Source organism: Sorex araneus, chromosome 6 (assembly GCF_027595985.1).
Source record: "Sorex araneus isolate mSorAra2 chromosome 6, mSorAra2.pri, whole genome shotgun sequence".
NCBI lineage: Eukaryota > Metazoa > Chordata > Mammalia > Eulipotyphla > Soricidae > Sorex > Sorex araneus.
In genome coordinates, this window is record NC_073307.1 from 85,199,685 (window position 1) to 85,223,697 (window position 24,013).

The 24,013-nt window shown below is 54.5% G+C and overlaps 1 protein-coding gene across 2 annotated transcripts in view; it reads left to right on the forward strand.

Moving 5' to 3' along the window:
* The window catches only part of PRMT8 (protein arginine methyltransferase 8), a 107,407-nt gene that overhangs the window by 61,380 nt on the left and 22,014 nt on the right, over window positions 1–24,013 (forward strand). For both annotated transcript variants that reach the window (XM_055141228.1, XM_055141229.1), the window contains exons 5-7: window positions 9,257–9,399; window positions 10,048–10,135; window positions 22,960–23,075. In XM_055141228.1, the coding sequence (XP_054997203.1) occupies window positions 9,257–9,399; window positions 10,048–10,135; window positions 22,960–23,075 (347 nt within the window). The remainder of the gene's footprint in view (window positions 1–9,256; window positions 9,400–10,047; window positions 10,136–22,959; window positions 23,076–24,013) is intronic.

The window sequence follows — 24,013 nt, forward strand, 5'->3', positions numbered from 1 at the left end:
CCAGGTTCAACCCCCGGCACCCCATGTGGTCCATCTTGACCAGGAGTGCTCTCTGAGCACTGTCCGGCACACCCCCCACCTCAACCAAAACACAACCCCCGACCGAGGGTTGGTTGCAGAGTCAGACCAGGGGCTTGGCCACTTGCCTTGCATGTGCTTTGACTCTGGCACTGCCTATGTTCCCCCCCACCCCAAGCCCTCCCAGGAGGGACCCCTGAGCACAGGGCCAGGAGTCAGCCCTGAGCACCTGCCCCAGACCTCCCCAGCCCAAAGGAAACTACCGGGGCTGGAAAAAGAAAAAGATTTTTCTTTTCCAACTCGTGCACATCCTAAGGGCCACAGAGGGAAGCGACCCTGCACAGTGTAGCACAGCAGAGGCCTCGGGTCCCTGAGGCACGAGGTGAGTCAGGGGTGCGCCACCTTTCTGAGTCCCTCCTGGCCCTGGAGAGGGGACACGTCCACGCGTGGTCGACAGGACTACCGGGGGCAGCAGCAACGCCCCCTGCTGGTGGCCCATGGCATGCACGGTGAGCATCGCTGTGGCTCCTTTCGGCTGCCGAGTCTACACTGGGCATTTTTTTTTTTGGCGGGGGCACACTCGGCAGTGCTCGGGGTTACTCCTGGCACTGTGCTCAGGGGGATCATTGGCCACAGGCAAGGCCAATGCTCTGCCCACGGTGCTCTCTCTGTCCCGACGCTTGCCGTTTTCCTGACTGCATTTTCCAAGCCTTCCATGGTGCAGGAATCCCCCGTGCTCTGCATCCCTCTGCTCCCAGGATGGTTCCTGGGGTGGGGACCCCCCGCACGGCCGTCTGAGGCTGGCGATGGTGAGACGGTGTCCCGTGAGCTAGGTGCTGTCTGCTCCCGCCACCCGGCTCCCGTCACCTACGCTTTCCCCTGAGGTCACCTGGAAGGTGGACGGTGGGTCCCAGTGTCTGCGGTGCAGACCCCACCCAGTTGCCTTGTTCTTGGAGCTGCCTTCTCGGCCCCCGCCCCGTGCCCCTGGCCCTTGGAGAGTGGAGCCAAGAGAAGAAGCCCTCGGGGACTGGCTCTGCAGTGCTCGCTACCCAGCTCGAGTTGGCAGGACCCGAGGAGGGAGGGAGGTGGGTGCATGTTGCACAGGAAGCAGCCACGGGGCCATCCCTGCTGGCCCCCGTCCTGCCCGGTGAGTGCGTGGTCAGGACCCCTTGGGGATCCGTACCCAGAGTCGTGCCGTTTATCCTGTCAAACCTCGGGGGACACTCGCTGCATTTGTACACGACTCCCTCCATCCCGGGCTCGGGGCTGGCTGCTGCCACTGGCCTGTCCAAGGTCTCTGGGCCGAGTGTGGCCTCTCCTGGTGACTGGCCCCCGCTTTCCACTCGGACTCAGAGCCGGGGAATACAGTTGAAAATGCACAGGACAAGGTGGGTCAGGCTTTCCACTGAGAGCGAGGTCTTGTCAAACTTCCGTCCTCTAGTTCCTCCTTTCTGGAACGGGGGCAATGGCGGCCCACCCGGGAGTGCGTGTGCGTCAGCTGTGGTGTGCTGGCTGCCACAGGCTCCCCGGAACCCAGACTCCTACTGCCAGTCAGTTTGTGGCATGCACGAAGCTGGCCACGCCGGGAGTGTTTGCACCACGCAGGAGTCTGTCTGCCAGGGCTCCCTGGCCAAGAGAGCCAGGCGCGAACTAGCTTCTAGCTTGGGTCCGAGGACCAACACAGCGGCGTTCAGCAAGCCTCACACAGCCGCTGAGTGTGAGTGTGGTTACGATTCCATTTATTAACTTGACTAATAGCCCTGTCAAAAGAAGAAATGAGATTAACCAGATATAATTGCTTTGAATCAACCCGGACTTGTGGCTCCTGGTAATTGCCGCTTAGGTTCCTAACTGCTCATGAAGCAGCCTGGAAATAATCCCCGGGACGGGCTCCTGGCCTCTTTCAGGCCTGCCGGAGCCTGGCAGGCCTGGGCCAGATGACGTGATCCTTGGCCCCCCTGCAAGCTCGTCTCGCTTCCCAGCAAACTCGAACCTCTGGCGTGGAGCTGGAGCTGCCCGTGAGAAGGCCCAGTGGCATGGTGCTGGGTTCAGGTCTGGGCCTTGGTGGTCCGGTCCCCTCCCCTCCCACCCCTTCTGGTGGTGCTCGGAGGACCATACAGGGGATGCCAGGGATTGAACCTCCGTCAGCTGCATGCAAGACAAATGCCCTACCGCTGTACCATCCTCTGGCCCCATGGTCTCATTTTTATTTAAATATGTTATAATGTCCTGGTATTATTCCAGCCGGACTGGAGTGATACCAAAAGGGCCATGAGGGGCTTCCACTGCCTTGCCAGGCTTGTCGATTCGGTCCTTCTTCCCACCCTGCCTCTCTGCCATGGTGGCACCATTGAAAGTCAGACTCTCCCACGCTGCCTATCCAGGCTTTCAACCCTGAACTATCCAGTGCGGCGAGGCGGGGGGTCTCTCCTGAGATGCAGGCTTTGGAGAAGAATCTGGTGGATGAACCAAGGCCAGCGTGTAGGTGTGGGGAGAGAAAGCTGAACACGTGGGACCGCCTCTACCTGTTTCCTACAGTGGGTGTTCCTGTGAACAGCTTCTGCCATGGTGAGAGAGGACAAGGTGGAATGAGATTCCCCCACCACCATCCCCAGTGTCACTCCTTTCTAAGTCCCGCCCCCCCAACCACCCCAGAGCCAATACACTGCAGTGGGGTCAGCCCAGGTTGTGCAGAGGCGGGGGTGGTCAGTTACCAAGGACCAATAATAATCTAGAATGGGGAAGAGATCCTTGTGGACATATTATTGCTTTAACTTTTTTTTTTAAGTTTCATTTATTGAATCATTTTGGGTTTGGAGGCCACATCCAGCAATGCTCAGGGGTTATTCCTCTCCTGGCCTCGAACTCAGGAATTGCTTCTGGTGGTGCTCGGAGAACCATACAAGGGATGCTAGGGATTGAACCTCCGTCAGCTGCATGCAAGACAAATGCCCTACCGCTGTACCATCCTCTGGCCCCATGGTCTCATTATTATTTAAATATGCTATAATGTCCTGGTATTATTCCACTGGACTGGAGCGATAGCACAGCGGGTAGGGCATTTGCCTTGCACACAGCTGACCTGGGTTTGATTCCTCCGTCCCTCTCGGAGAGCCCGGCAAGCTACCGAGAGGATTACGCCTGCACAGCAGAGCCTGGCAAGCTACCCATGGAATATTTGATATGCCAAAAACAGTAACAACAAGTCTCACAGTGGAGACGTGACTGGTGCCCACTCGAGCAAATCGATGGACAACGGGACGACAGCATGACAGTGCAGTGCTATTATTCCAACCAGTGACTAGAGGAGGAGACAGGTCAAGTGAAGCCGTGCCCTGCCCACAGCTAGCAAGACCTCAGAGTTCCAGGAGAACTGGCCAGGCCGGTCAGGGCCCTGGAACCTTCCAGAATGAAGTCCTTTGGCCTGTGTGCAGGGCCAGAGCAGAGGCGCCCGGCCTCTGGTCTTGGGTGAAGGGGGGATTTGGCAAGAGAGAGAAACACCAGATTGAGACATCGGCTCTATCCAGGTTACAAACAGCGCCTAGAGTCCATCTGTCCCTCCGTCTCCTGTTCGGGGGTCTCCCGCTGTAGGCTCTATTCCGAGTCCTACAAGGTGTTTGTTGATGAGGAAACTGAGACTCTTCCGACCCTCCCCGGGTGCCATTGCAGCTTGGGTCTGGCCTTGTCAGAGGTTTCCCCATCATCTGGGCCCCGGAGAAGGCACGTCGGCCTTCCAGCTGCTTTGAAATCCTGGAGCAAGGAGGGGTGGGCGTCAGGAGGGCTGGTGGAGGGGCCGGAGGCACTTACCTAGCACACCACTGACCCCCAATTCAATTCCTGGCACCATCTAGTCCTCCTGAGCACCACCAGGCACGGCCCTGGAGAGCCCTGAGCCCCCCAGGGGGGCCCTGCTCGTCCCAGCACCGAGTCTCCAGGCCCTCACCTCGGCCAGTCAGCCAGATCAGCCGGAAATATTGAGGATGTTTCCCCTGCTTTCGTAGCACCATTCTGGAGAGCCCCTGGCACCCTACCCAAATCCAGCTAAAGAAGGCTCTTTGGCCCTGTCCCCCCACACCCACCCCTGCGTGGGATGACTCTATGGGAACAGCTGGGCGGGACTGGACGTTTCTGATTTCTGTATACACCTACACACACACACACACACACACACACACACACATGCACACACACACAGAACCAGGCACACATACATGCACTCACACACAGACACTCACACTTACACACAGACACACACACATACATACAGTCACACACAGACACACAGACATGCACACGCATACACACAGACACAGACACACACATATGCACACACACAGAACCAGAAACACATACGTACACTCACACACAGACACACAGATGCACATACACAGACACACAGACACACACACAGACACACACACACACACACACACACACACACACACTTCCCATGCCTTGCCTGGTGTCCAGTGACCCCGTAAGGCAGGCAAGTCAGATATCGCATCTTTGCAGGAAGGTTGAGAGTTGTGCTGGGTTCTCCATTGTCCTGGGTTCGACCCGACTTTCTCATCACTTTTTGGCTCCTCTGGGCCCCATTTAGGCCACGTGAGCCCACCCACACAGGCTCCCAGGAGGATCCTTTGGGGGTGGGCGGGAGGGGGAGCGTACCCAGTGGTGCTCGGGGGCTACTCCTGACTGCTCAGGGATGTCTCCTGGCGGGGCTTGGGGACCACAGGCGGTGTCCGGGCGCAAAACCCCAGCTGGCTGCACACAAGGCAAGTGTCTTACCTGCTGCATTGTCTCGGGGGTGGGGGATGGGGGGCACAGGAGGGGAGTGGGGGAGGCTAGGAGGATTCTGGAGATACTCTACCTGATATTATTCAGTCGGCAGCTCTTTCAGCGCTAGTCATTTTTTTTTTTTACTCCTAATTAGGACCAGCTTGATGATCCTTTGTCTCTTAACTCGATATTCGAAATTGCTTATTCATCCATCCATCCATTCAGTCCTATTTTTGAACATTTGCGAGGCGCCAAGTGCTCGGCGGGATGCGGGAAGCATAGGCGGAAAGAGAGGGGCGAAGATTGCAGGACAGGGGGGCCGGGCATAGGGGCGTGGCATGGGGCGCTCCGGCGTCGGAGATTGGTCGGTCTGCCGCGTGGGGGCGGGGCAGTGGAAGACAGGTGAGGGCGCGGCCCTCCGGCCAGGAAGGTGCCTTTGGGGGCGTTCACCAAGATCGGAGGCTCCCAAGTCTCCCCACTTGGACACCTCTTTACTAGCAGGTAGGGCGGTTTGCCTTGCATGTGGCCGACCCGGTTCGATCCCAGGTGCGATCCCAGGTGAGATCTCAAGCTCGATCCCCAGCATCCTATATGGTCCCCCAAGTACTGCCAAGAGTAATTCCTGAGTGCAGAGCCAGGAGTAACCCCTGAGCATTGCTAGGTGTGACCCAAAAAGGAAAAAAAAAACATAACAAACAAACAACAACAACAACAACAAAAAACCCAACCAAACAAAAAATAGACCTTCATTCAAACAACAAAAAAATCCGGTTGCCTCGTTTGCAACCTCGAAGTTACAGGGGGAAAGTGTTCCAACACAGCGTGAATTGCTCCCAGTTGTGTGCTTAGCCGTGGGGATTAATCACCCTAGAAGTTATGGGCGGGGGTCCTGTCGCTGAGCCTGGCACCCACTCTCCGTCACTCTCAGGAAGCCAAAGCACAGCCCCAGTCGTCTCCCGGCGACCCCGGATGGTTCAGTGCGGTGGGGTCTGGAACGGCACAGGGCTTCTGCAGCCCTGAACCCTCACGCCAGCAACTGAGGCCCCCTCCCAGGAGCCCCAACCCCACCCCCGGACACAGGCGGAGTTTGGGGAAGAGCCAGCAGAACACCCACCAAGAGGAGGTCATTCCACCCGTTGATGGATATTCCGGGAAGTAGAACACGGGCTTTGCACATCTGTGCTGAGGCGGCGGGCAGAGCAGGCGTGCATGCACGGGGTCTTGTTCTGCAGCACAGGGCGGTGGGACGCTCTCTTTGGGTCCTCAAAAGCCTTTGCTTGGGGGACTCGGGATGGCCCTGTTGCCTCCTGGGTTGGACCCTGGCTGGAGTTGCTACCCGTGGGTCTCTAGCAACAGAGGAGTAGAACTTTGACCTTGCCTTCTCTCGGCCCTGCCAGCCCCTTCCGAGAAGCCCGGCGCTTTCTGCTCCCGAGGCTTTCTGTTGGCTACTTTTGTTCTGTTTGGGGGTTACACTCAGCAGTGTTGAGGTGCTATTTCTGGCTTGGCACTCAAGAATGACCCCTGGTGGTGCTGGGGGGGGGGACACAGGAAGTGCAGGGGATTGAACCGGGGTTGACTGCATGCAAGTACCTTACCTCCCGGCTGTCTCTCTGGCCCCTGCTACTGTTTCGTAGGGGAAGGGCTTGCAGGCAGTCTCGAGGGGGGCGGCATACCCCTTTCTGTCCCCTGGGGGTGATCAGGGCCAAGAGACAACTGTAAAAAGTCCAACATCTTCCCGAGGGGGCCTAAGAGGCTGCAGCCTTGATTAAATACCAACAGTGAGAGAGAACCCCATATCCTAGATGGTGAGTGGGCGCCTCATACCCTCAGTGACCCCCGCACCCCATGAAGACATTAGATTACATTAGATAACACAGATGACTTTTTTTTTTTTTTTTGCCTTTTGCTACCAGGAATCTTCAGTTCTGATGAATGTTCATGAAACTCAACTTCAGGTTCCATGGGGAATTTTTTTTTTTTTGGATGAGGATTTGTTGTTTGTTTGGGGACCACATCAAGCAGTTCTCAAGGCTTATTTCTGGCTCTGTGCTCCAGGAGCACTCCTGTCAGCGCTCAGGGGACCCCTAGGCAGTGCTGGGAATTGAGCAGGGCTCGGCCGTGTGCAAGGCTAGTGCCTTACTGCCTGCACTTCCTCTCCAGCCCCCTGCCTTCCTTTTAAACACCTGAGGACAAGCTTGGTTCCATTCTCCCAGCAAAACTCAGTCATTGTGTGACTCTTCAGAGGAGGGGCAGAAGGAGAGGTCCAGACCTCGAATGTTAGGTGGCCTTTGGCGGAACTGTTCAGGTGGAAACAACTTACAGATACAGACCCCTATCTGCTGACAGTGGGGACTAGGTCAGCTCTAGTTCTGACCTTCACCGCAGCAAATGCCCAACAAGAGTCGATGGAGCAATAGCACAGCAGGGAGGGCATTTGCCTTGCATGTCGCCGACCCAGGTTCGATCCGCAGCATCCCATATGGTTCCCCGAGCACCGCCAGGAGTAATTCTTGAGTGTAGAGCCAGGAGTAACACCTGAGCATTGCCGGGTGTGACCCAACAAGCAAAAAAAAAAAAAAATTCCTAAGTTATAAAGATGATTATGTCCAATGATCAAAAACCCAACGAAGACGTTTCTCCTTCTGAAGGGAGAGGGGAAGATCTTTGGGAGGGGACTCAAGAGCAGAGGTTGTAGGACCAATGGTCCCTTCACCCCAACCGGAGTCACACGTCCCATGATTTCTGCCTTCTGGGGACCCCCAAAGGAAAGCCTGGCACTTCACCTGTGTTGGACCCCTTCATCTGGTTTGCCACCCACAACGTAGATTTTTTTCCCCTGGTTCTTTGGGATATGGGAGTTCCATTAGGCCCAGTAGCGTGAGGAAAAAGAAGGTCTGGCTTGCCACAGCAGGCTTCTCAGCCTGCAGCGCCCCCTGCTCTTGTCCAAATGCCACTTCGCCTTCCTGACGGACACTGACGGGAAGCCCCTGGGGGTGGCCCCTGGCTGTGGACAGATGTGAGCGCAATGGAGGAGACGTCCTGCCTTCTTTTGTTTTGAATCACGATGGTGCCCCCATGGGGGATGGGCAACACAGAGGATGACGAAAGATGAAAGATGTCACTCCATCTCCATCCTCCATTTCCAGAAGCCCTCTTTGACTCGCTAGGCCTCGGCTTCCTTAGAGTGAGGATATCAACCATGTCCCAGAGGTTTTACTCGTGATACATTTACTTCCTAGGACTTTTAGTTTATGGGGTATGGAGGCTGTAAGGGGAAAACCCATGCAAGTAGTTTGTAGGGTAACATTGGGTTGTCCTTTCTGCCTTGCCACAGGAAACTTAGGTTTATTGGATTGCTCCCATTATAGTGCTCCCATTCCTCTCTGTTTATTTGTAACCTCTTTCTTTGTGCTCTGTTGACTTGTAAATATTGTTTTTTCTCTTCTCCTTAAGTCCTTGGAATGGTTCATTCAGAGCAATGTCCTTTTTGTATGGGTACAAGAAGAGATACATTGAGTTTGTAGGGTGGTTCTCCTGGGAACATCTCGCCACAGACTCAGACTACAGTGTTTAGGCCAGATCGATCTTTCCTAACCCTAGCAGGGTCCGAATCTAGTTACTACTTTCTGGATCATCACAGAATTTTTCTAAGACGAAGCTCTTAACTTCTAGTTAAGTATTATGGCACTTTGGCCAGGCCCATCTCGATGCCAGGGTAGCACATAGGCTCACAGCTTGCCCTGGGTCCATCCAGTCCCGCATCAGGACCCTGCTTTGGGGTGCTAGGAAGTAAGGGCAACAGAGGCTTAAGTTGAGAGAACAGATGTCCAGGAGGTAAATATCATTCAGAGTCCATTAACTCCCAGGTTACTAAAGCATGACATTAACTGTCTTCTTGTGTCCATACAAAAAGGACATTGCTCTGAATTAACTATGCAAAGGACTTAAGGAGAAGGGAAAAAACAATATTTACAAGTCAACAGAGCACAAAGAAAGAGGTTACAAATAAACACAGAGGAATGGGAGCACTGTGATGGAAGCAACCCAATAAACCTAAACTCCCTGCGGCAAGGCAGAAAGGACAAACCAATGCTATCCTACATAAGTGGTCAATTCTCTTCGTATAAACTAGCGTGATTAAAAATGAGGTGTTACTGGCTGGAGAGACAGGACAGGGGCTAAGGCACTTGCCTAGCATGCACCTGATCCTGGTTTGGATCCCTCGCACCACGTCTGATCCCCCTGACCATCGCCAGGGATCACTCCTCTGACTCCAGAGCCAGGAGGAGTCTCTGAGCACCACCCAACAGGGTTCTCCAAGAAATGTACCAGGAAGACAAGGTGTCACACCTTAGGAGTAGAATCGGGACGTGCCTGAGCTCTGTAGAACCGCCGTGATTCCGGGGGTTCCTGCTTCCAGGTCCCTGCAAAGCGTGGCCTCGGGGTTCTTCTTTTTCAGTCATTACCATATTTAAGGGTAAAGTGGAGGAGGTGGAGCTCCCGGTGGAGAAGGTGGACATCATCATCAGCGAGTGGATGGGTTACTGTCTGTTCTATGAGTCAATGCTCAACACGGTCATCTTTGCCAGGGACAAGTGGCTGGTAAGTGTCCTGCGTGCTGTCCCCCCACACCCCCCAGCCCCCGGGTGTAGGAGCTGTCTTCCTGCCCCAGCTTCAGGCCTGGGGCAAATAGGAGACACGAGAGAGGGCAGGGGCCTTCTAGAAGGTCGCTGCTCCCAGGCCCTCTTCTTTCAACCAGATCCTGCTTCCGGGGACAGGATGATGGGCCCGGGAGCCAACAGGGGTCATGACCCGAGCAGGTATCATGTTGGCTTCCGACACCTTAACGGATACGGATTCTTGGGGGCACCAAAAGTCTATTCCGCTCCATAAGGACCCAGAGCTGGCAGGGCGGCCTTCCAACCTTGACCTGGGTTTCTCCAGGCTAAAAGGGCCTCCCGTCTTCCACCGATCAACCCCTCGGCCCGCCCCCCCCCCCCCGCCTTGGCCTCCCCTGGGCCCCAACCACGGGTGTTCTGCTGACTCCGCCTGGGCCTTCCACATCTTCCTGGATCCCAAAGAACAAGGGAGCAGGGCCACGCCCGTCCCCGCCCCGGCCCAGGGGACAGACTGCTGAGTGAAGTGCTGGCAAGGGGCTGCCTGTCTGGTGACTCTATGTGCAGTTCAAAATGTGATGTCTTTGTCAGGTGAATAGATTACGAGACCCATTTCCCCACAATTCATCAACAGAAACCTGGAGGGCTTATGTTTCCAGACCGGGCCGCTTTGTACGTGGTCGCAATAGAGGACCGACAGTACAAGGACTTCAAAATCCACTGTAAGTTCCCCTCTCCGTGCCCCGTGGGGTTTCTCGCTGCATGCGTGGGTGGGGTGGGCCCAAGGCAAGCACGGGGGCTTGTGTGAAACAGGCCGCTAGGGACGTGGCCCTTCTGGATTCTTCTCTCTCGCCCCAAGGGCCGGAGGACTCCTGAGAGGAAATAAGCAATGTGGCTGGTGTAAGATACATGTCCTAGCGCCAGAGCGGGGAGGCAACGGGAGTGACCCATGAGAGGGAGAAGCAGGAGGCCCGTTTTTTGTGTGGGAGAACGCCAGGCCAGGGGGGCTGGAAACCTGTTGCATGTCCACCACAGGATGAAAACTGCGGGGCCTCTCCTCAGGCCCGTTAGTGCGAATGCTGCCTTCAAACTACTCAGATGTGTCATGAATGTATTGATTTTTGTGTGTATGAAATAAATATAAGGAGAGAGATTCTCTGTGTGTGTGAGAGAGAGAGACAGAGAGAGAGAGAGAGAGAGAGAGAGAGAGAGAGAGAGAGAGAGAGAGAGAGAGATCCCGTTCTCTGTAATGCTTTCTTAGCTGAGATCTTGTTCTCTTCAGGACGCCTCCCTGCCCCTCCACACACAATCTCTCTCTAGAATGTTCTAGAATGTTCTCTGGTCCTTCAAAGAGCTGTTTCGTTCTAGTTCATTCCAAGGGCACTGTTTCTCAGTGACACCAGCCCGACCCCCGTGAGATCATACCCAGTGCCTTCCTGTCAGGTCAGGAGCCCTGGTGTCCCCTCAACCAGAACAAGACACGAGGACACCCCTCAGGCCTGCAGCCCAGGCAGGGACTCCCAAGAGGGCCAGCGCCCAGACTCTCCTGGAGCCAGGGCACTCCCCATAGACCTCCACCCCTCCCTGTCATGGTTGATGAGGTGGGGGCTCATTTCACAGATGAGTACACCCTGAGTACACCCTCCAACACACACACACACACACACACACACACACACACACACACACACACACACTTCTAGTGATACAGCAAATAGCTTTTTAGGTGGGTTCTTGGGAATCCCTGGGTGAAGTGAGCACATGAGCAATAACATTGGTATTTTTTTTTTTTTTGCTTTTTGGGTCACACCTGGCGATGCACAGGGGTTACTCCTGGCTTTGCACTCAGGAACCACCCCTGGCGGTGCTCGGGGGACCATATGGGATGCTGGGAATCGAACCCGGGTTGGCCATGTACAGGGCAAACACCCTCCACACTGTGCTATCGCTCCAGCCCCAACACTGGTATTCTTATTTTATTTTATCTTGATTTCTTTGGTTTGGGGGTCACACCTTGCTGTGCTTAGGGATCACTCCTGGGGGTGCTCAGGGGGCCTCCGGGGGCCTGGGACCAAGCCTCGGTTGGCCGTGTGCAAGGCAAGCACCCGCGCTCCTGTGCCGTCTCTCCAGCCGCAGCCAGTTCCTTTTGGAGCTAAAGCAGTCGCTGACCATAGTCTGGGGGTCCACACGGGTCCTGTCCCTCGGTGCTCAGCGCTCGTGAGGCCCTGCCGGCCTCCTGCGGGGGCACCGTGTCTCTCGTGCTACCGGGGTCCGGGCTTCCACCCGCTTGGCTCCAGTCTCCCCCGCAGGCCTGGGGGCTGCTGCGCCCGCACCCTCTGCTCCGGCATGGGGTGGGGCCAAAGAGGAAGTGACCCGCCCTGGGCCCCCTTGATGGCTCAGCGGTCCACACCCGGAGCTACTTCAGTGGGCTTGGAGGGTTTCCTCCCCGGGAAGACCTGGAGTGACCGAGTGGGCGAATCGTATGCTCTGTCCCCACTGCCCTCCACACGGGCGTGGTGCTGCCTCCGTACTGGGTCCAGTTAATACCCCCAGCTCACCAACACCACGGGAAGGTTGTCCCTGCCGCCCGGGTACAGGGAATGCACGTGTGTGTATGTTCCTGTCCAAGTCTGTGTATGTTCTTCAGTGTGTGTTTGTATGTGTATGTGTATAGGCTTCCATGTTCTGTGTGTGTTTGTGTGCTGCCTGTGTGTATGAGCTTGTATGTGTCCAATTTATGCATGCTTGTATGTGTGTGTTTATTTGTAGTCATGCTTGTGTGTGTCTGTATTTGTGCATGGCATGTCTGTGTGTGCTTGTGTTTGTGTGTGTGCCTTTTTCATGTGCACTTACATATATGTACATGTATGCACACAGGTGTGCTTGTATGCCTGCCTGTGCATCTGCACATATATGTGCACATATGTGTGTTTGTGTGTGTGCTGGTGTGTATGTGCTCACACCCTTCTGGAATGGTCACGTTGAAACCCGCAGTTCAGAGTCAGGTTGAGGGAAGGCCTCTGGGGGCCCTGTTAGAGTCTCTGTTTCCTGGTGCTGCCCACCTGCTGTGCATGGTGACCCTGACCAGCAGAGGGGACTGGCCCTGCAGGTGGTCCTGCTTGAAAGCCCACTAGCCTGGGTTCAGATGTCTTTGAATGGAGGAGTGAAGGCCTCAACCCCCTCCCTTTTTTTTTTTTTTTTTTTTTTTTTTGCTTTTTGGGTCACACCCAGCAATGCTCAGGGGTTATCCTGGCTCTGCACTCAGGAATCACTCCTGGTGGTGCTCGGAGGACCCTATGGGATGCCGGGAATCAAACCGGGGTCGGCCGCGTGCAAGGCAAACACCTTCTCCGCTGTGCTACTGCTCTGGCCCCACCTCATCCCTTTGAGTCACAGTATGATCAGGTCACACATATTTTTGGCTTTCGAGGACTAAGTGATACAACACGATAGCAGGTTTTTCAGAAGATTTTGTTTCTGTCCACGAAGGCCCGTGACAAGATTGATGAGGGGGGAAAAATCAATTCCAACTTGGAATTTTCTGGGTGGGGCTCATGCCTTCTCCCTCTGTCTATACACGCTCTCTCCTACTCCGGCCTTTCTCCCGACCCCCCACAGAGCAGCTGGCTAGGGTCCGGGTGTGTTTCAGTCACCCCCATGGGCAGGAGTGTGGGTTAAGTGCAGGTGGAGATGGAATGGGGTGCATCCAGGGCAGGAAGAGGAGGGCTGGAAAAGCAAGAGTGGAAAACAGATCCCTGTTTCCTGGCAAGAGGGTTTGGGGTCTTATTTAGAAGTCTGGCGACGATGCCTGGAAACCAACCCAAGATAACTTACTCTTGGTGGCATCTGTGAGCCCACCGCAAAACCGGCTTTCTCCTACCTCGTTCCACTTCTTCCGGTCCTGCTTTGCGAGCGCCCGTTGCCCGCGTGAAGGGAGGAATTACTGGGTGTCAGAGCACATGGTGGTGCTGGGGGCTCTGGGGCTCTAGACCAGATTTGTCTCCGAAAGTGCTGCAAAGCCCCTTTTTGTTCTTGGCTCTGGCAGGCGGGCCGGTCTGCCAAGCCTCGGGCCTCCAGCGGTTCCGAATCTGGGGCAGAGCTGTCCTCGCGGTAGATTGCAGAAACAATTCAGCAGTGAACATTGATCAAATGCATGTATAAATAGGACATATTTTGCCCTGGAGCACATGCTAATGCTGCTTTTGTAGTTCTTGCTGTGCGACTCTATTCGGGGCTGTCAGGAAGCTGCAAGCCCGTCGGTGGTTCTCTGCTGCGCACTTAAATATTTATTGAGCACCGACCCCCGCATCAAGCTCCCTAGGGACCTTCCTCGGGCTTGTTTTAACTCCCTCCTGGCTTGTGTTTAGGGAACTTCACGTGGGTGCCACAACCACTGCCATCCACTCAGGTGCTCACCCAGCACAGGAGAGTATGAGGTCAAGGTTTTTTTGGTTTTTTTTTTTGTTTTAATTTTTTATTAGTGAATCACCGTGAGGTACAGTTACAGACTTACAAACTTCCGTGCTTGCGTTTCAATCATACAATGGTCGAGTGCCCATCCCTGCACCAGTGCCCATTCTCCACCACCAATGGTCCCAGCATCCCTCCCACCCACCCCCGCCCCATCCCCTCCACCCCACCCTGACTCTGTGGCAGGACATTCCCTTTTGCTCTCTCTCTCTCCTTTTGGGTGTTGTGGTTTGCAGTAGAGGTGTTAAGTGGCCATCATGTTTGGTCTATAGTCTACCTTCAGCCAGCCTCTCCCATCCAAAACGGGCCCTCCTAGCACCCTTTACTTGCTGGTCCCTTCTCTATCTGAGCTGCCTTTTCCCCCAGTATGGGAGGCCGGCTTCCAAGCCGTGGAGTAATATGAGGTCGAGTTTTGAGCGACTTGCTGCCATTTTCTTAGCCTCTTGGAAAAGGAAACACACCAAAATTAAAAAATCGGTCCTGGTTTTCTTCTCGTGGAATTCTTGCTCTGGATGCTGTGAGGGGGAAAAAAAAATCAAGCACACATTTGCAAAGTCTCTAAAATACTGTTAAGCTTTCTATTTCAATGTATTTTTATTTTAATGGTGTTTCTGGTTTTAGTCAAGCAAGCAAACCCATTTAGAAATCTGCTTTAAATAAGCCAAGAGTTCTAAATCAAAAGTAAAGCATAAAGGTTGCTGGTTGCTAGGGAACAATTGTAAGCAAATTTCACTTGGCTCGAGAATCAAAAGAGGAAAATTCTCAAGTGGGGAAGGAGCGTGAGAGGTACCCAGCCCCTCGCAGAAAGTGAATTGTTTAGAAAAACAGCCTCCTGTGTTCCTCTTTCCTCTCTCCTCTCCCCCCTTCCCTCTTGGCGCTTGCTTCCCTCTTCCCCTTCCCTCCCTTCTCCTCTTGCACCGTGGAGGTGCCAGAATAAGAGAAATGAAGGAATTCTCCTTTTGCTCAGCAACTGCTAAAGAACACACGAAAAGGGGCTGGAGCGGTAGCACAGCGGGGAGGGCGTTTGCCTTGCACGTGGCCGGCCCGGGTTCAATTCCCAGAATCCCATAGGGTCCCCTGAGCACGGCCAGGAGTCATTCCTGAGTGCAGAGCCAGGAGTAACCCCTGAGCAACGCCAGGTGTGACCCAAAAAGGAAAAAAAAAGGTCACATGAAAAGAGCATCAGAGAGATAGGACAGGGGATAAGGCGCGTCTTGCATGCAGCTGACCCCAGTTTGATCCCTAGCTGGACCCTGTATGGTGTTTCCTGCCCCCCCCCACCCCAACACTGCCCGGGCACAGAGCCAGGTGCATCTCCCATGCTTTGCTGGGGGTGGCCCCTAAGCCCCCACCTCCTCTCCCCCAAACCAAGAACACGTAGGAAGAGAAGCAAATGCCCAGCCCTGATCCTAGGCTCACGTTGCTTGTTTTGTGGAATAATTAACTACATAAACCGATGAAGGAACGAGCCCCAGGGGCCTGTGCAGGGTTAGTGTTGAGCCTTGAGAGAGAAGCAATCACCGGTAGTTCTTCTCCCACGGAGATGCCGACTCTCAGACCTGCCAGGACCCTTGGTAGACCTTCGGCAGTCTCTTCTGTTTCACCCCTGGTGCCTGAGCTTCACTTGATGCATGCATCAGCCGCCTGCCGAGAGCGGGAGGGGTGGGTGCCAGCCTCCTGGCCCCGGGAAAGATGAGCAGGTAGGTTTCATCTGGACCTGGGTTCTTCGGGCCATAGAAGGTCTGGACAGGGTCTCTGGTGAAGGGTGGGGGCGGGTTCTCCTTCACTCCCACTGTCCACAGCCAGAACACGCATCCCTTGCTCTAACTTGCTTTAGACCCGGGATTGGCTTTGTTCCCCAGAGACCACAATGTTTCGAAATAGTTTGTCTTAAGCCACTTCAGGAGCTGTTTCCATTCATTTTCGTGGACAAACTCAAACATCTGGGGCCGGGCTGGGAAAGAGACTACAACAGTCGGAGCTGGAGTGATAGCGCAGCGGAGAGGGCGTTTGCCTTGCACAGGGCCGACCTGGGTTCGATTCCCGGCATCCTATGTGGTCCCCTGAGCACCGCCAGGAGTAATTCCTGAGTGCAGAACCAGGAGGAACCCCTGTGCACCGCCGGGTGTGACCCAAAAAGAGAGAGAGAGAGAGAAAAGAAACTACTACAGTCACCCAGGAAAAGCAAAATTTGTTCTCAGCTTGGTACTTCCTGTTCTTTTTTTTCTCCAGCTGCTTGTGAGAGTTTTTTTTTTTTACACCCTTAATTTTCCTATTCCCACTGTTTGACTCTGATGGATCCAGAAATGTCTGACTTTGTATATATCCTGTTTGGAATTTTTATGGGATTCTTGGCTGTACAAGCTGATGGCTTTTTTAGTTGAGGAAAATTTTGAACCATTACATTTCTGCAATATTTTTTTTCCTGTGTGATTCTTCCTCTCTTCTTCTGACGAACTCAATGACAGATATATACAGTTTTCTCTGATTTTGTCCAATGAATCTTGAAGGTTCCATTTTTCCTCTCTACTTTTGGGTTAGGATTTTTTTTTTTATTGACCCGCTTTCAAGTTTAATGGATGATTTCTTCTGATATAGCCAGTTTTGCTAGGATGCTCACTGAAAAAATGATTCTTTCTCTCTGATGCTTTGATTTTTATTTCCAGCATTTCCATGGATCCATTTTCTGGAAAAAAAAAAAAAAAAACCTCATTTCCACTTCTCTGTTGAAACACCCCGTCTGTTCATACATACATCCCACCTGTCCCAGCTGACTCTCTTTAACATACTTGTGATAGGTAACACTATGGTAATCACGCTCCCCAAACTAAAATAATGAAAAATTCTTTGTAGGATAATCAACACTGGAACTCCTTGAGTCTGATCTTATTTTTCTCTTGATGAGACATTGCTGTCCCCAAGCCCCTCTTTCCCCTGTGCCTTGCTGTTTCCCGTCTGCCTTAGACATTGTCTGCAAAAAACCAGTAGAGAAAAATAATATTCATTTCCAGGGGGAAAAAAAAACCTGCCTTTTCTTTCACCAGGTTTAAATTACATGAATCGTACCCCAGTTCAGTCCTTTTCAAATAGTTGCTTCATTTCGTAAACAAGGTACAAATTCTCAGCTGTTAATTTTAATTTTCCTGGGTCTTTTGTGGGGGGGTTGTTTGGCCCACATCTCTCAGTGCTCACCTCTTTTTTTTTTTTTTGCTTTTTGGGTCATACCCAGCGATGCTCAGGGGTTACTCCTGGCTTTGCACTCAGGAATTACTCCTGGCGGTCCTTGGGGGATCATATGGGATGCCGGGGATTGAACCCGGGTGGGCCGCGTGCAAGGCAAACGCCCTACCTGCTGTGCTATCGCTCCGGCCCCAGTGCTCACCTCTTTACCCCTGGCTCTGTACCCGGGTATCTCCCCTGGCAGTGCTTGGGGAACCATATGTTATGCCAAGCATCCAACTGGGCTTGGTCATGTAAAATGCAAGTGCCTTCACCCCCAAACTGTCTTTCTAGCCCAGATGTTAATTTTTTAAATCCAGAAAATTGGCACAATATTTCCCAGTGGCCAGTGCTACTCATTCAGCAGAAAAGAGAGAGTTGTGACCAAAAAAATTAATGTTTTCTTTTTGTCCGTTCTCACCCTTGCTTCACGGGGAATATCTGAGCTAGTAGAAATTAATGGTCAGTAGAAAGAGAAAAACAATATCAAGTGTCCTAGATAATCTGTCACCCAAATAATTGAGGGTTGGGTGATGCAGCTGGGGAGATAAGACATGAATTGGTGGCTTGAAAACTAGTGACAAGGTTTCAAAGCAACACAGGGGTTAAGCATTTGGGAATAAATTTCAGTTACAAAACCACAGTAAACCTATATAACTATCATCACCATCTTCATTTAGAGTATTTATTTTAGGGACTGGAGCAATAGCACAGCAGATACGGCATTTGCCTTGCACAGAGTCAACCTGGGTACAATTCCCAGCATCCCATATGGTCCCCTGAGCACCGCCAGGAGTAATTCCTGAGTGCAGAGCCAGGAGTAACCCCTGAGCATTGCCAGGTGTGACCCAAAAAGAAAAAAAAAGTATATATTTTAAATGATAAAATGATTAATTTTATTTCCTCTCCCTGTCTACCTTTGTCTGTAGTTATGACTGGGGATTTAGTCCATGCCTCATGGTGGTGCTCCCACATAGCTATTTGTGGTGCTCCCACATAACTATGGTGCTTCCACATCGTTAGCTGTGGTGCTCCCACGTTACTTTCTGTGGTGCCTGCCGGGAGTCACACACCAGGCTACCGTGCCTTCACAGTGGCGCTCACTGCGGCTCTCACTCCTTTAGCTAGGGTGCCCGCCCACGTGCTCATCCTGGCTGTGGTGCTCCCACGTGCTCCCTTTCCCCGGTTGTGGGCGTCGCCCCTTCCTGCGGTGCTGACACGAAGTGAGGGGACTGGACTTCACACTGAGTGCTGAGGCCCACAGACCGCAGAGACGTCGGGATCAAACAGGGCAGGAGACCCCCATGGTGGCATCTGGCACATGGGGGGCCCCAGGGAGCTGAACTCGGGGCCACACGCCTGCCAGGCAGGTCCTTTAACTCAGTGTGCTGAGCCTTCAGAACCACCATCTCTGGTTTGACAAAGAAACAGGTTTTTAGGAGTTTTGATTCTGCCAAAGTTTACAGCAAATGGCATTGTGTGTGTGTGTGTGAGTGTGTGTGTGTGTGTGTGTGTGTGTGAGTGTGTGGTGGGGGTTAGTGTTTGTTTTTGTTTGGGGACCACACCAGCTGTCAGTTCTTGGCTCTGTGCTCAGGGATCACTCCTGGTGGGGCGGGAGGGACCCCTCTGTGTCGCTGGGTTGAGCCTGGACTGGCAGCGGGCAAGGCAAGCGCCGTCCCCACTGTCCAGTGCCTCTGGTCCGGCAGCAAGTGACATTTCGGACTCCAAGGTCCAGACTGGAACCATCCACCACCTGCCTGGCGCTCCGGCATTTGCTCACCCTGAACCTTAACTCGGGGCAGGTCCAAGAGCGGGAAGGAACAGGAGACAGCTGTGGTTTTTTTTTTTTTTTAATTTTGTGAATTAAAAAAGTTTATTTAGAGAGATCATGAAGGGAGAGAAAGGGAGGAGTACAAGTTCCAGAAGGAACTCAGGCTTCTCCAGAGCGGAAACAGGCAAGCCAAGAGACAGACAAACAACACACAGACAAAGGGAACGTGTGTGCAAGGGAGGGCAGGGACTGCTGGTTTGCGGAGGAAGGCCTTAATTAATTAATTAACTGGAAGGCCTTAATTAGTTAATGAAATGATTGCATTTTTTAATCACGGGGGCCACGTCAGCGATGCTCAGGGCTTACTCCTGGCTCTGTGCTCAGAAATTCCTCCCGGCATGGCTGGGGGACCCTGTGGGACCCTGGGGATGGACCCTGGGTTGGCCGCACACCAAGCACGCGCCCTGTCTGCAGTACTGTCTACCTCTCTGGCCCCAGGAAGGTTTTTCTTTTCAGTTTATTTTAGTTTTGACTTGTCTGTGGGCACCACGGCTAACATCAGGTGTGCAGTGTCCCAACACCACACCCTACCCTCCGCCGTTGTGGGGGTCTCTCCGTCACTGTCCGAAGGCCCCCTTCCACCCCCAGCCCCACCCCCACTCCCCTGGCTGACGCTCAGGGTCTACTGCTATTGGCCGTTTGTTAGCTCCTCGCTGGGTCCCCTTGTGCCCCACCCATGAGGGAGGCCATTCTGTGTGTCCCTCACCCCTCGGACTGACGTCACTGCGCGGGCTCCCCTCCCCAGGGCAGTGCCCGGCGTCATCCCCGCCTTCCTCAGGGATGAGTCTTGTTCCGTCGTGTGCCTGTGCACCGCCGTGTCTCTCTCCTCTCGTCGGTCCTGGACCGCTTGGCTCGTGTCCAGATCTTGCGCTGGTGAATGACGCTGTGATGAGCACAGGAGTGCGAAACGGCTTTTCAAACAAATGGGTTCCGAACGGCAACCCATCTCGGTGGGTTCTAGCTGGAGACCACCTGGGAGCGGTTTCCCGTGCTAGAAGGGAGGCCGGTGTGTCCTGCTCTGAGGCCTGGCTCGTTGCCAAACAGCTTGGGACTCGGCCGTGGCCTCGGGTGATTTCCTGCCACCAGGGACTTGGAGCTCTCGCCCCCTGGAAGGCGTTGCCTTTCCACCTTCTCCCCAGGGAAGGTCTCTGTGACGGGGAAGGGGATCAGAGTCCAAAGGGCATAGGGCAAAGCTTTCTTGCACCTCTCTCCTCACCCCCCACCTCAGCACCTTTGGAGACAGAACTTCCCCAAGGCACCATCTGATGATTATTTAAAATGAAAAAAAAAAAAGAGTCATCCCATCAAATTTTCTTTTCTTTTCTGTTTTTTTTTTTGGGGGGGGGGCGGTGGTCACACTCGGCGATGCACAGGGGTTACTCCTGGCTCTGCACTCAGGAATTACTCCTGGCGGTGCTCGGGGGACCCTATGGGATGCTGGGATTCGAACTCAGGTTGGCCGAGAGAAAGGCAAATGCCCTCCCCTCTGTGCCATCACTCCAGCCCCTAGATTTTATTTTCTTTTCTTTTTTCCTTTTGGGTCACACATGGTGATGCACAGGGGTTACTCCTGGATCATGCACTCAGGAATTACTCCTGGCATTGTTCAGGGGACCATATGGGATGCTGAGAATCGAACCCAGGTCGGCCATGGGCAAGGCAAACACCTCACCCGCTGTACTATCACTCCAGCAGCCCCCGTAAGATTTTCAAGAGATGCAAAGTCTCCCTTGCATTTCAGGATTCATCTGAGGGAACAGAAGCGTCGGACACAGGGTGTCTGCCAGCCTGAGAGCTGAAGACAACCCAGGTTCCCTTCTGTCATCCTGGTCCTTGTCACAGCTGGGTCATTGCCGATGGAGGGGGTGGGGCCGTGCGTGTGGCTGAGCTCCATTGGCCCCCTGGTGTGTGACATCGGGCCAGGCTTGGTACCACACAGTACCCAGGCATCCCTGGGTACATTCCTGGAAGCCCCCAAATACTGCTCGGGTTGACCCGAACCCTCCCCGTCCCTGCCGGGGTGGCCCAGGTGTCCCCAGACACAGCACACGTGACCTCCTCGGAGCCTTGCATTGAATCTCCGGCCTAATTTGCTGAGAAGCGCTGGTGGGGGGTCCCAGGGCCTCCTGAGAGCACTGCATGGAAGGCCTTGCCCCCCACAAATAAATAAATGGGGAGTTTGGCTAGGCTTGGGGTCCGCCCTGGGAGCAATGGTGGCCTTCGCTGCGGGGGCCCACACCTGTCCATCCCGCCTTTGCTTACTGACCAAACGGAACTCCGGATCTTCCTTCCTGTCTCTCAGAGCATCTTTTGCCCAGCACCCCCCCCTGGGACCCACAACACCAGAGGAAAGATCTGGGTCCTGCCTGGGGACTGTTTCTGTGCCCCCCGCCCCCTACACACCCCTGCCCCGGTCTGTTTTGTATCTGAGAAACCTGAAATTCAGAGCACTGAGGGGCAGGGGGTGGCCCAGGGCTGGACGGCAGGTAGCAGGGCGGGGGTCCAGCTGCAGCCCTCGCTCTCCAGCCTGCCTGTGTCGGCTGTGTTTGCAGACCCTCCTGTCCGCTGCAGGGAAGGGTCAGTGGGGGGAGGGGCCGGGAGAAGTGTGTGTGTGTGGCGGGTGTGGGGGGGGGGGGGTCCAGGGTTGGCGGAAAGGTAAAGAGGTAAAGAGTGTGTCTCTTTGGGCTCGACCCCGCCTGCCAGCTGAGAGCAGACGAGGGGGCTGGGTCCAGCCAGGAGATGGTCAGCGGGTTCGAGCCTCGTTCCTGCTGCTCTCCTGCCCTGGGACCTGGGGGAGAGTCCTCAGTCCTGGAATGCCAGTGCTTGCCCTCTCCATAAAGTAGGAACGGGGGAAGGGAGAGAGAGAGAGAGAGAGAGAGAGAGAGAGAGAGAGAGAGAGGGAGGGAGGGAGAGAGAGGGAGAGAGAGGGAGAGGGAGTGGGAGGGAGGGAGAGGAGAGAGGGAGAAAGAGAGAGAGGGAGGAAAAGAGAGAGGGAGGGAGGGAGAGAGAGAAGAGAGAGGGGGAGAGAGAGGGAGGGAGAAAGAGAGAAGAGAGAGGGAGAGAGAGGAGAGGGAGGGAGGGAGAGAGAGAAAAGAGAGAGAGGGGGAGAGAGGAGAGAGGGAGGGAGGAAGGGAGGGAGGGAGAGAAGAGAGAGAGGGAGAGAGAGGAGAGAGGGAGGGAGAGAGAGAAGAGAGAGAGGGAGAGAGGAGAGAGGGAGGGAGGGAGTAAGAGAGAGAAGAGAGAGAGGGAGAGAGAGGAGAGAGAGAGGGAGAGAGAGGGAGAGAGAGTGCGTGTGTACAGGGGTGAGGCATTTGCCTTGCACACAGCATGCACCCGGCCCCAGTTCGACGCCAGGCACTCCCTGTGGCCCCCCGAGCGCCGCCAGGAGTGACCTGCACCCTGGCGTCTCTAGGCCTGGTGGGCGCCCTAGGCTGGGTGCAGAGCCAAGAGAGAGCACTGCGCCCCCGAGAAAGCTGGGCATGGCCGAAACCAGATGAGGGCAGCGGAGGGCTGGGCCCGGATCTGTGGCTGGCCGGAAGGAACCCTTGCCAGACTCCCCATGTAGACACACGCTTCTCCTACCGTGATATCGGGGGGCCGAGGGAGAGGGAATCTGGGGGCCCCTCCTGGGCACGTTCCGTTACCCAGTTCTCCGGCATCCTGTCTCCAGTTCTTTGCGCTCTAGTGTCCGATGTTCTAGTGTCCAGTGCTCACATGCCCAGTGCTCTAATGCCTGACAGTCTAGTGGCCAGTCCTCTGATGCTCAGTGTGCTAGTACCCAATACTCCAGTACCCGGTGCTCTAGTACTAGTACTCAAGCACTAGTGCTCAAGTAATCCGTGCTATGGTGTCCAGTACTCGGTTCTCTGGTCCTCAGCATGACTCTAGTCTCCAGTGCTCTAGTATTCAGTACCCTAGCGCTACGTGCTTGGGTTCTGAGTGCTGCACTACTCAGGAAGGTGGGGGGTGGGGGGTGGTGCCCACGGGTGCTGCCGCTGGCCCTGATGTCTCGCTCCGTCCGCACAGGGTGGGAGAATGTCTATGGCTTTGACATGACCTGCATCCGGGACGTCGCCATGAAGGAGCCGCTGGTGGACATTGTGGACCCGAAGCAGGTGGTGACCAACGCCTGCTTGATCAAGGTCTGCACGGCCCCGCGGAGGCAGGCGGGCACCCGGGGCACCCAGCTGAAGTGAGGGCCCGCAGCCGGGACGGCATTGCCTCTGACAAGGCCGGTCTGGTGAGGTCGCCTTGGCCAGGATCCCCGGCACCCCACCACGACGGGCAGGCAGGAGCACGTGGGGGCACTCCTGGAGCAGAGCCAGAGAGGCACCGACGAGGGGAGCTGGGGTGCTAGAGGCTGGGGAGGGGTGCAGGGAAGGGGGCCTGTGCCCAGTTACGGGGAGGCCAGCGGCTGCCTTCCTTCGGGGGTGGGGGCCTCACAGGATAGCAGTCCCCTGCCTCCCAGGGCGCCTAGTCTCAGGTAGTTTAGGTTTATTGGATTACTCCCATTACAGTGCTCCTATTCCTCTTTGTTTATTTGTAGCTTCTTTCATAGTGTTCTGTTGACTTGTAAATAATGTTTTTCTCTTCTCCTTGAGTCCTTTGCATAGTTTATTCAGAGCCATGTCCTTTTTGTATGGACACAGGAAGACTTAACAAATGTTATGCTTTTGCAACCTGGGAGTTATTTGACTCCACATGATATTTTCCTCCTGGGCATCTGTTCTCTTGGCCTAAGCCTCAGCTGCCCTTACTTCCTAGCATCCCCAAAGCAGGGTCCCTACGTGGGACGAGACGGACCCAGGGCAAGTGGTGAGTTGTGTGCTACCCTGGCATCGAGATGGGCCTGGCCAAAGTGCCTAATGCTTAACTATAAGTTAAGAGCTTGATCATGGACAGTGATGGCCATTACGTCCTGCCCAGTGTGCACTGGCCATGCCCCTCCTTCCCAGGCTTAGCTGTTTGGGAGCCGCTCTGAGTTCCTTCCTTCCAGGACTTTCTCCCAGGTGTGGTGAAGTGTGGTGGGTGGCTACAGGGGCACCCAGAACCCAAGTGCAATTCTTATTGTGATACCGAG